This window comes from Phaseolus vulgaris, chromosome 3 (assembly GCF_051622355.1).
Source record: "Phaseolus vulgaris cultivar YP4 chromosome 3, ASM5162235v1, whole genome shotgun sequence".
Lineage (NCBI taxonomy): Eukaryota > Viridiplantae > Streptophyta > Magnoliopsida > Fabales > Fabaceae > Phaseolus > Phaseolus vulgaris.
In genome coordinates this window covers 50,323,645-50,335,758 of record NC_143500.1, presented here as the reverse complement: position 1 = coordinate 50,335,758, position 12,114 = coordinate 50,323,645, and the positions used below count along the sequence as shown (strand labels likewise).

Sequence of the window (12,114 nt, the reverse complement as noted above, 5' to 3'; positions counted from 1 at the left end):
ACAATCTAGATTCATATTGTATAAAATTCTTGGTTCACTAGTTTTATCGGGAAAACAATGATTCCAAATGTAACAAATATATTTCAAAATATAAATTTTTAAATGAAAAGGAATAAAAAGAAAAAAGTTCATAGATTGCAAAAATGAAATACTCTTATAATCCAGCAACGACCCATTTTGGGTTAGTTTGTTTAAATTGTTTCGTTACATTAAACATTCTTTATAGCATGGAGTGAACCAACAACTTCATCTGCATGATTAAATTCATTTCAGGTTGCAATTTGGAAAGGATGCAAGTAACACATTAATGTAGATAACATTTTTGGTTTGGTTTGGTTTCTGCATCCCTTCACCCTCTCCTCAACTACCCTCCCTACCACTCAAAGTTCAGAACACTTTTGTTAATTAGGGTTGCCACTAAGTAATGGTATTGGTAGCTCTAACTAATAACTAATGGGTGACATGACAGTTATTTTTATGTATGACATATTATAGTTGTTCGGTTTGGTTGTCACCAACTCCTCCTCAAGAGAAAGCCTCTTTTTTTATGGATTTTATTGTTCATAGTATTATTCTATTCTCGGCGAGTCACTAGAAACAGAAGTTGATGTATTTTTTACATGCAAAGAATGTATCTAACTCCAATGGAATTTGATTGCTTTTAATGGCTAAAAGGGATAAGACACTATATCTGCTTAAAAAGACTTTAAAGTTAAGGAGATTATATTCTGATTTACTTTCTTTTCGAATCCTCAGCTAAGTTCTTTTTCCTTTGACCACTTTTTTTTCTTCTAATGCATACTCTAATGTTCTTTTTTCTCTACAATGGAGTATGGTTCAACAAATGTTTTGTTCTTCTTTAACTTGAGTTTTAGGTATATGTTGAGAACAGCTTGCGCAATGATTGAGGGTAGGATTTTAGGAAACATGAAGCATCATTACTTCCTTTGTTTTAGTCCATAGCTCATAATTTTGATGCTAAGTCAACAAGTGTCAAAAGTAGTAGAACTTTTAGTGCAGGGATTATTATTCATTTATGGTGAAGATATATACATCATCATACATGTGGTAAATGTAAGAATTAGTTTTCTAAATTAAAAAAAATAAAATTGGGAGATAGTTTATGGGTAACGAAGCAGAGAATCTGGAGAAAGAGCTGTCATAAACAGAGAAGCATAAAAAGGGGGGAAAAAAGGAACATAAAAAGCATTAGAAGCCAACGAAGATGTTCCGCGCAAACATCTCCTCACTAGACTGTGTCACTAATGTTAAAGCCTGCGGAAATACCCTTTCCGTATAAATCTTCATACATTTGCAAAAGGACCTACTTTTTTTCATGTCATTTAAATAACTCAAAATTCATTTATATGTGAAGAGTGTATTTGCAATATATAGAACTCCACACCCTCCTTTGTTGGTGTATTTGTTTTGAAAAGCTTGTTTTTGAAGCAAAACCTTGGTTGGTTATTTACCACAACACATGATAAGAGAAACACAATGTTGGTAGCTAAAAAGATTAATACTAGAATTGTTGTGATATGGGAATTAATAGGGCAATGAAATCATTGTTGGAGAGCAATGGTTTGGTAGAGCTAGGTTAAGTATGGCAGAATATTAAATTTTGTAGGTTTGGAGCTTCAACCACTAGTTTATGACCCTTGAAGGAGGGTATATGCAGGCATTAAGATAATGGAATTTGGACCATCTTTGGAGGGAGAGAAGTGGGGACAGTAGGAGTAGGAAAAGAGAGACTGAGAGAGATGCCTTTTGCTTGTAATATACGATTGGCATTCACTGCTTTGTCTAAACGTCTTTGGAAACTTCGCCTTTTATGTCACGCAATTGGGATTCCAATACAAATTCTCAAAACCAAACATTTTTCTTAGACCATTTTTGACAACCATGAACATGGTACCCATTACTGATGAAAACAATCAACTGATAAACATTTTGATTATTCATTCAGATTTCCTTTAACTACATATTTGTTATAATACGATGTTAATTCATTAAATGTAACTGAGAAAAGTTAGCTCATGATATCGTGTAAGATAGCCTTCAAAAAAATATAGTGAATAAAAAATAAAAATGGGGTAACATATTATAGGAGTCCATGATAAACTGACAATGAACAGTGAGTCACCGTGTCACTCTCTTCTTTCCCTCCACGTTTAGCTATTGGACATAATTTGTGGATTTAGGTGTTGTCATTACGAGGCAGTGAGAGACACTATTCATCAGATTCCATGCTCAGTAGAGTAGCAGATATATGTATGATCCTGCACCAGCCAAGTTTTTATCCACAATTTGGAAACAACTTTGATTTTGGCACTTCATCATGCTCTTATGATTTGAGCAACATTTGTACTCTCTGGTATGAAAAGTCACTTTTAATTGGCTGTACTCATAAAGTGCATTGAAGTAGACGGATTTGCCCAGTGAGAATTTTACTAACAAGGCAACAACGAAGCCCTTGAAAAGACATTGAATTTTCAATTTTTGTTTTACAGGAAAAATAAAACCTGCAAAAGTACAAATAATAACAGCACCAAATGCATTTTTTTTCAATACTTTTCATCATATTTCACATTTTTCTCTTTTCTGTTTACAATTCTTTTACATATGCAATTTTCTATACTTTTTTTATTTATTTTACAAGTACAAGGTGGTCTCGTATATAGTGTATGCAAAAACCAATTTTGATTTGTTTTACTGCTATTCAAAATTATGTTTGTTTTACACATGAAAAACAAACAAATGCTAGCTAATATAATATGACTAGGAACAAAGACAAGAGATCACGTATTACAAGTACCATTCTTCAGACAAGTGTGGAAGCCCTCCAATCTGCATTTGAATTTACATTCAAATGAAATACTTCTAATTTGTCTTTTTATCAATTCATTCAAAACTGTTCCTAGTTTGTAACTCTGCAAATGAAACAGACAAATCATTTTATTTACCCTTTCAAATCCTATCTTGGTAGCTAGTGTTTGCACTCTAGTAGAAGCCTTCAAGATACAATGTCTATACAAAACAACTATTTTACCATTTAACCAAGTTCATTCAACTTAATATTGTGTTTATAAAACTGATTTTATCAAATTTCTAAGGAGAATCTCAACTATGTGTATCGAAACTATGAACTTAGATTCTTATCTTATGGCTACTATGCTTTGCAATACTCAATTAGAGAATCTAATTAGACAATTTCGACTGTTACATGGATCTAGGAAGCATGTCTGTCAGATTGATTTGAAAACGGATCCTCTCACTTGGTCTGAAACCATATATTACACATTATTTTTTCTTGTTATTTTGGTGTTTTGTGGCATAGAAATTCGTCCATCTAACTTATACGAAATTTCCACGATAAGATAAAATAGAAGTTTCATTTGTTTATTTATTGGGACCAAAATTTTCGACTCTGTAATGAAGTTTAAAATAGCATATCTGTCCAAAGAAGAACCCCTGCATGTTTGTTTTGTTTTTACTCAGTCCACTGAGAAAATAACCCAAGGAGGCTCTTAAAAAATTTGTCACTTTGTCAAGTTTAAAGGAAAACAAAGTTTGAATATGATAAAACACTTTGTCATTTTCCCAACAGCACAACTAATTAATTATATATATCACACATAACCAATCTCCCTGACCAGGATAATGTTGTTTGAGAGCAAATAACTATTCAACACAGTTAAGCTCACCACAGATGTTTACAAATCTTTGTCTGTAGCCTCTCTTGGCTTTGTTATCTATTAAGCCCTTTATTTTATGCTTTAAATGAATTAACTACTCTTAATTTCAACAAAGAAATAGAAATTTAGACTGTGATTATTATGCAGAAGGTGTTATGTGTCCCTTTTTTTCCCCTTTTATCTCCAATCTTGAATAAGTTGTAAGGATAATTTTCCATAATAAAATGTGCATTAATAACCTTGCATGTGATCAGGTTTTACCAACAAATTCCTTCCTCAGGAATTTTCTCTCACGTAGCTTCACCAATTAGGCTTTTCCTGTGCCTGTTCCCTCCTTTTTCATTTCTTTTTCTCTGTCTAAGCAATGTGTGCAGCAAAAAAGAAACTTTATCTGAGTAGTTTAATATGACGACAAAAAGGGAGAACTGGTCACCTTACCGCACTCCCATCCTTTTCTTTTTGTATTGGTTTTGGAAAAGGTCGAGTTCCCATTAATGAACATATTGTATTATATTTGATGATTCTGTGACAAACGTTAATCTCTTTGATACTGAAGGACAAAATGGGGCATCTCTTAATTCCCCCAAAAGACAATTAGACAAAGAGAAACCCCACAAAACCTCTTCTCCTTTCTATCATCCAAGGTCTTTTATCCTTCTTCACCTTTCATCACTTTTGAGATAAACCCTTTCTTTTCCTTCTTGCAATTAAGCCACTGTTTTGTTACCTAGTCACTTGTTTCCCATTATTGATTACAATCTTTAAAACCTGATTGGTCAGGTAGGAGTGCAAACAAAATGCCTTTTTCATCAAAGGACATGACAAGAACCATACCAAAATGATGGAATTCAAATCAATCTGCGAGCCTTCTAACATATTGTAACAGATTAATCCAATGCACCTAAACAAATAAAGGGTTCCACCAGTGTTGGCACAGTCAAAATGTATCTCTTGGACCAAAAATAAACATCTCATCTTTATCTCTATTACCATTTTCATGGCTCTTGATTTCGGTGCATCAAATCAAGTGGCTTAATTATTAAAGATGTGATGCAAAATGAGACAAAGGTGGACGGACCATCACCCATCAACTCTCACCAACGAGAGCAGAAAATGTTGAAAATACCATACCCACCTATATATACATGTACAAGGGTCGTATGAACAGTCAATGAAAGAGAATGGTTCTATCTTAATCCATTAATCACATATGTTCCACAAATTATGTTTTGATTGCTGGAAGGAGGATTTTGGTAACTCATCTTCAAATATTATTGGCAACGGAACAAAGCTTCTCAGCTACAGAGGAGTCATGTTACAAGATTTTTTTTTATTCAAATCAAAATAACCCTCTCTAAATCTAAAAGGAAAAAAAAAGTACTAAAAGATTGATATAGGCATATAAATTGCACAATGGAAGGACGAAATTGCAGTGTTTTTTTTTTCTTCTCTAAAGCTTGAGATTCGGACTTGGTGCTAATTCACTTAGAATTATGGTCTTTTGATTTATAATAAGTGTGTACTTGAGTTGGTCGTGAATTGATTATTAAATAATCAGTGTTTTTTAAATTGATTATGAGAGAACCTATTTAATGTTTAGTTATGATTCTTAAAGTGACTTTTAATGTAATGAATTTAGATTGTATGAAATTATTAAAAGGATTGCTGTATTTTTTTCTTTCTTTTTTTCATATATGTATGCAAATAATAATTAGGGTGGGTATTAAGGAAAAAAATAATATTTTTCAGAACATTTAACAAAAAAAATAGTATATAATTGATTAAGCTGAATTCTCATCCTCCCCCTCCACACACATACCAACTTTTGCTCTTTCTTTTGAAAAATTGTAAAATAATATAAAAATGATTTTTGCATATCCTATGTTTGCATCACACCCTTTTAGAAAAAAAAGAAGAAGAAAGTGGCTGCATTGAAAAAAAAGTGATATTATTCTAAAAATATAACAAGTGTTACATGCAAATAACATTGTCTTAAGATATTATGATAATCTTCTCACGTTTGAAAATATTTGTCTGCTATCTTTGCACTACAAGTAAATAACTTTAAACAATCTTGGTACTTCTACAGTGAAATTATTAACGACAATGTGCTATTACTTATATATTTTTTTATTCTATTATTTGTGTGAAATATTCATAAAATTTATTAACAATTAACTTGTGTAAAAAAAAAAGCTAATCACTTTTGTTACAGTTTATTTATTTTTTTACAATTATATATATGTATATATTTTTCATTTAGAAGATTATCAGAGATTCTGTTTAAAGGTTTGGTACAAACTACATAAGAGCGAGTGTTGATTGAAGAATGGGACGTGGGCAACTTTATGTCATTCATAAGTTGAATGAGTATGTAATGTGTATTGAGCCAGTATTTTATTTTCTTCTTCTCTAACGGGACCTTGGATCTGTAGAGCCTTTTACAGGGAGATTTTGTTAACTTTTGGTAAACGTTTTGACATTTCACACCGGTCTACCACTGCAAAAGGCCACCCTTTCCATAAAGGCTATGAGCATAGCACAAAACACTTAGCACCTCACCAGGGGGTTGTCAAAACTGAACCCTCATTGGTCAAAAGCCTGATTAATCTATTCTCTGCATTCCTGGGTTGTATTTTGCTTGGTCTATGCATTTGCCATTATACTTGTGTTTATGTCTATCCAAGATGTGTTAGCACCAAGCACTGCAAATGATCCCTTTTGTGTGTACTAAGGAAGCTTTTCACTCCTCAAATGCAACTACTCTAGTCAAATCAACTCAAGTCTTGGAATAGTTTGTACACTTTATTGGCTAATTTGGTATCTGGGCTATATAGTGTTTCAGCTTTTTGGCTCATTGCATTGCTCAAGTGTTCTTTTCCTGATTTCTTGGCTGTAATGCTTCAGGGTACGATGCTGACCCTGTGCTGCTTTCTTTTCCCACTTTTTTTGTTTTGTTTTGGTGGTGTTGTACACTTTGTTCACTGGAAATGACTTTGGTTTTGGATGGTTTTAGGCATGGGGCATGAAGGGTTGATTCCAAGCCACAAGCGTTCAAAGAGGTGCCCCCCTCTATTCCTTACGCTCTTCACTTCACTTGTACTCTCTCAATTGTGGACTTCAGGCATTAGGGGTTTCTTTCTTCTCTGGGAAAACGGACAACGATGATTTTGCATTTATATTAATGTTTTCTCCAATTATTCATTCTTTCGTTCTTTCTTTTTGGGTCTAGTTTTATGTATTCCTTATCTCATCCATTTGAGCACATCCTTTTGGGAGAAGGGGATTTCTGGTTGAAAGTGAAACTGAAGGCTCATACCTCTCTGAATTGATGAGAATTGGGGTTTCATGACCTTAAAGAGCACCACCACAAAGTAAAATACAGAACCAGACATCGACTCATAATATATATTAATTGTGTTTTACTGTTTTGGTATGACAGCTTTCCTGAAAAGAAAAGAATGGAGGATGATAATGCAGATAACCACCTTGAGACCTCAGATCGAACAAAGCTGGTATAATCAATCACTACGTTATTTTATCAATATATTCCTTCACTTTTTCTTTTCTTTCTTTTTTAGCTAGGGATTTGGAGGTGCTGTTTTTATAAATGAATTGTTTGGCATTTATGATGCTGAAAAAAATGTTAGTTGTTTTCAGGGGTGATGATGTGAGGGGATGTTTTGTTGGTATAAATGGTACTACAAAAGCCAAGGGCAGCCAGAAATTTTAATAAAAAAATAATTTTGTCAAATTTATGTATGGGATGTATGGGAAAGGAATGGATGAACAGAGAATTGTTTTTTTTAAGGAAAGCATATATGTTTGACAATTAATTTCATCTCATACACCTATGCTAATGGTGGTCTAATTTAATAAAATGGTATCGTTCTGTGTCGTCCACAGTCTCTACAACTCACTTCTAGACAATTATTTAGAAGAAAGATTTTCACACCTATGTATGACTTTGATATGGTTTCAGGATACTGGGTACCTCACAGAATGCGGTAAGCCTAGGAAAAAACGAACTCCTGCAAATGACGTTCAACTTACACTGAAGCAAGAGGTACAACACCAGAACTTTTATCACAATTCTTTTATTGCATATTCTACTCAAGCAGTCATTTTCTTTCTGTTTTTCTTCACATTTTTCTTGTGCTTCATGATACTTCTACCTAATATCCATGTCTATTTTTGTGTTTAAATTATCTTGTGGCAGATTTTACTATTAGAGAAAAGACTACAAAATCAATTTGAGGTCAGATGCACGTTAGAAAAGGCTCTTGGATACAGACCTGCATCTCTTGTTACATCAAATGACATGATACTGCCTAAGGTTGGAACTTCTTCAACAAATTTTGAGCCAATAAATATGCATTTTCTTCTGATGTCATAGTTTTTATACGATTACCAACTGGTTCTCTATCACGCTGAGAATTATGTGCTTTCTTAACCATTTAAAGAAAATTGATGTTGCAAACGTACATAGAGTTTTGCTTTATGTATTGGAGGTTGATGGTGGATATTTTTGTAGTTCAATTCTTCCTTGTATGTGTTGGAAAATCATAAGATTACTTTGCGGCCATAAATGATTATACATTGTTTAGGATTATAAGTCAGCTACGATTTTCTTGTCAAGTATGTCTTTCTGTTTGTCTTGACTTATTTTTTATTTTTACTTTTTTTTTACTCCAGCCAACGTCCAAATTAATTAAAGAGATTGCGGTGTTAGAGTTAGAAGTTGTGTATTTGGAACAATATCTTCTCTCCTTGTATCGTAAAGCATTTGATGAACAATTACCCTCTGTAGCTCCATTTACCAAGGGGGAAAAAGTTAAGTCTCCTCCAACAAAACCTACAGCAATATTCGTTGAAGTATCTAAGCCTGAGCTCTTAACCAAAAGAGGAAGCTCTGCAGTACAATCATTTGGTCATGAGCTTGATGCTACGCAAAAGGAATATAGTGTAAATGAACCTCTGACTTCTGGGAAAGAATACAGTGTACATCAACCAGAAGGAAAACACTTAGACTCAGGTGTATATCGTTGTCACTCCTCATTATCCCAGTGTACAGCATTTACAACAAGAGTATCGCCTCCTGCAGCAGATGATTTAACTGAATCTCTACGTGCTTGTCATTCCCAACCACTGTCCATGATGGAGGTAAATCATGTTTGATGGAAATTTATTTTTATCTGTTTTTTGTATTTTGTATGTATGGTTCCTAGCACATTAAGTTGCTGCAATCATACCATTATAGATAACAGTTGTCTTGGTTACTTGGACATACTTTTATCCTTATGGAAGAATACATGACAGTATTCATTTTATTGTGAAGTTTTGTTCTGTTATGTATACTTCTCTTTGTAAACATATGCTAATTTCAGAGAATCATCTTTTTGAACACCTTCTATGGATTTTGACTCAGTTTAATCTGTGTAGTATGCCCAAAATGTTGATGCTTCATCAAGAATAATCAGTTTGGCAGAACATCTTGGCACTCGAATATCTGATCATATTCCAAATACACCTAATAGGCTTTCTGAGGATATGGTCAAATGCATATCAGCTATATATTGCAAACTCGCAGATCCATCTACGACAAATCCTGGTCTTTCATCTCCCAGTTCATCCTTGTCTTCAACTAGTGGTTTTTCTATTGGAGATCAAGGAGACATGTGGAGTCCAGGGTTTAGGAATAATTCCTCTTTTGATGTGCGGTTAGACAATCCTTTCCATGTAGAAGGACTCAAGGAGTTTAGTGGGCCATACAGCACCATGGTTGAGGTATCGTGGATTTACCGAGAGAATCAGAAATTGGGTGATACTGAGCAATTGCTGAAGAATTTCAGGTGAGTTTGTTAATATCTGATTGAGATCATGAAGCTTTAATGTGAAAAGTACTTAGTTAAGCAGGACTCTGCAGTCTCTTGGAGTTATAATGGCCATCCACTTACATGTTATTTCAGATCACTTATTTGTCAATTAGAAGATGTAGATCCTGGGAAGTTAAAACACGAGGAGAGATTAGCTTTCTGGATCAACATACACAATGCTTTGGTGATGCATGTAATTACTATTATTCTCAAAACAATGTCTCACTCTAATAGTTTTGCATTTGTCACTTATTGAGGTTGTAATATGCTCTTTGGTTTCTAATAGGCATTTTTGGCTTATGGAATTCCACAAAACAACGTGAAAAGAGTCCTCCTTCTGTTGAAGGTAAAAACTAATTGTGGTAGCTCAATGGTCCATTAAAGGATGAACCCATTTAGCCAATTTCCTTTTTCTGACTTTCTCAATGTTATGGATGCCCTTTGCAGGCTGCATATAATGTTGGTGGTCATACAGTCAGTGCAGACACAATACAGAACGCTATACTCGGGTGCCAGATGCCTCGCCCCGGACAGGTGGTGTGGTTCATCCACTAATGCATTTCCACCTTTCCCTTCAATAAAATTTAAAACGAAAAAGAAATAGGCATTCATTTAGGATATCTTTGAAATGTCTCCTCAATATGCAATGTATTTATTTTGTAAATTCTATTGAGTGACTTAGAAGGAGCTTCTTCTAACTCGCATCCTCTTGTAGTGGCTACGCTTGTTCTTTTCTCTAAGGACAAAATTCAAAGCTGGAGATGGACGACAAGCATATGGAATTGAGCATCCTGAGCCTCTTCTACACTTTGCACTCTGTTCAGGAAACCATTCTGATCCAGCGGTACTTATTCCGATTCTTCTGTGGGTGGTTTGATTAGACTTGTTGTAACATTCTATTTTTCAACAGAGAACAAATTAAATTGAGGAAACATAGCACAAATAATTTAGACATGAAATAATTTCATTTAGACTTGTCTAATTATATAGTAAACACGGTTTGGGCTGAAAGAATTAAATCCCTTATAGTAGTGGTTCTAGTGCCTTCATAGTTAATGTGGATTTTACTTTACAAGAGTTGACTTGACTACATTATAAAAAGGTCTGATACCCTGTCTTTGAAATGTGTTAGAAACAAACAAGTGTACAGGGGATAAACATGTTAATGTTAATGGATATGGATATGGATAAGCAGATAAACATCACATAGCCATTTTACATGCTTAACTTCAACGAGTTGCTTATCTGTTTAAAACTATGGCAGGTACGTGTGTATACACCCAAGAGAGTGGTTCAAGAACTAGAAGCTGCAAAGGAAGAATACATTCGAGCCACCTTTGGGGTACGGAAGGACAAGAAAATACTCTTACCTAAGCTCGTGGAGTCATTTTGTAAAGACTCGGGTTTATGCTCTGCTGGTACCTTGGAGATGATCCAAAAGTCTCTACCCGAATCTCTAAGAAAGAGTGTTAAAAAATATGACCTTGCAAAATCTAAGAAAAGCATAGAATGGATTCCACACAACTTCACTTTTCGATATCTCGTACCCAAGGAGCTGGTAAAATAACTGCTCGGTAGCCTTACTTCTTATTATGGGAGACAATCTACATCAAGCTTTAAAAACAGTCCAAAACTGCAATTGCAGTCGCATTTCTCAGCAATTTTTCAAAATATCGAGGATGACAATGGAACTGCAACTACGACTGTCTCTGCAATTTTAAACCTTGATCTACATTGTTCGCTCTATTATGTATTCTTTTGTACAAAGTTGACAGGGTAGCAGCAACAGCAAAATCTAATACTCCAACGTGTTGCATTTTGTGTATGTATTGTGTTACTGTTTCATTGTATTATCTGTAATTGATGTACCTTATTCATAGAGTTGAGATTGTGATATTAGCAGTATATAAATGATGTATGGCTGTAATCAATTTTATTTGGGTTATATTTTTTGTTGTGATTCATAACTACCCTGTCATGCATTAAATTGCGTTTATTGCTGATTAAAATAAATGCATTAAATTGCGTACATAAAAGTATAAAACTAGAGGTGCATTGAGATTGCTACATACAGTATTATAACAATCACGTGACGCTACTGTTGTGTCCTGTCACACAATGGTTGCTTGTTGTCATGTGACGAGTTCTTCACCTAACTTTCAATATCAACTGAATTTCCTTCGCCAGATGGTTCAGTTTATGGAAAAAAAAAATACTAGTTCAACTTCACATTAATCATACTGGTCATGATTTCTGTTTGACAAATCTTTAAAAAATGTTATAATTTCTTTGAAGTTGAAAACATGACATCTGCGGGTCAACTAGAAAGAATGGAGTTTTCACCATAAAAAAAAAGAGCAGAAGAGTCTGAGAAAACTTACGGACCGAATCACAAGTGTACAGTGAAGAATTTGTGAGAAGCAAACGGACACAGAAAGATAATAATGGCGATTAGATATTTTGGATTGAGTTGAAATTTGAAACAAAAGTTCCCTGTTCAATGGGATGATCCACAGCGTCGAGCATTTGCACGTGAACCCCCA

The 12,114-nt window shown here is 34.2% G+C and overlaps 1 protein-coding gene across 1 annotated transcript; it reads left to right on the top strand.

Moving 5' to 3' along the window:
• Window positions 1-5,964: 5,964 nt before the first annotated feature.
• On the top strand, window positions 5,965-11,516 carry LOC137808361 (uncharacterized). Its single transcript, XM_068609431.1, has 12 exons — window positions 5,965-6,603; window positions 6,712-6,757; window positions 7,138-7,210; window positions 7,678-7,761; window positions 7,915-8,031; window positions 8,391-8,858; window positions 9,138-9,547; window positions 9,665-9,764; window positions 9,858-9,917; window positions 10,019-10,105; window positions 10,287-10,415; window positions 10,836-11,516. Exons 1-12 carry the CDS (start codon window positions 6,594-6,596, stop codon window positions 11,136-11,138), a joined length of 1,887 nt encoding a protein of 628 aa, XP_068465532.1. The 5' UTR covers window positions 5,965-6,593; the 3' UTR covers window positions 11,139-11,516.
• The last annotated feature ends 598 nt before the right edge of the window (window positions 11,517-12,114 follow it).

Excerpts from the sequence above, each read along its gene's own strand:
- LOC137808361 (XM_068609431.1), top strand. Across the intron at positions 8,032-8,390 it reads ATGACATGATACTGCCTAAG|CCAACGTCCAAATTAATTAA; the intron begins GTTGGAACTTCT and ends TTTTTACTCCAG. Across the intron at positions 10,416-10,835 it reads GAAACCATTCTGATCCAGCG|GTACGTGTGTATACACCCAA; the intron begins GTACTTATTCCG and ends AAACTATGGCAG.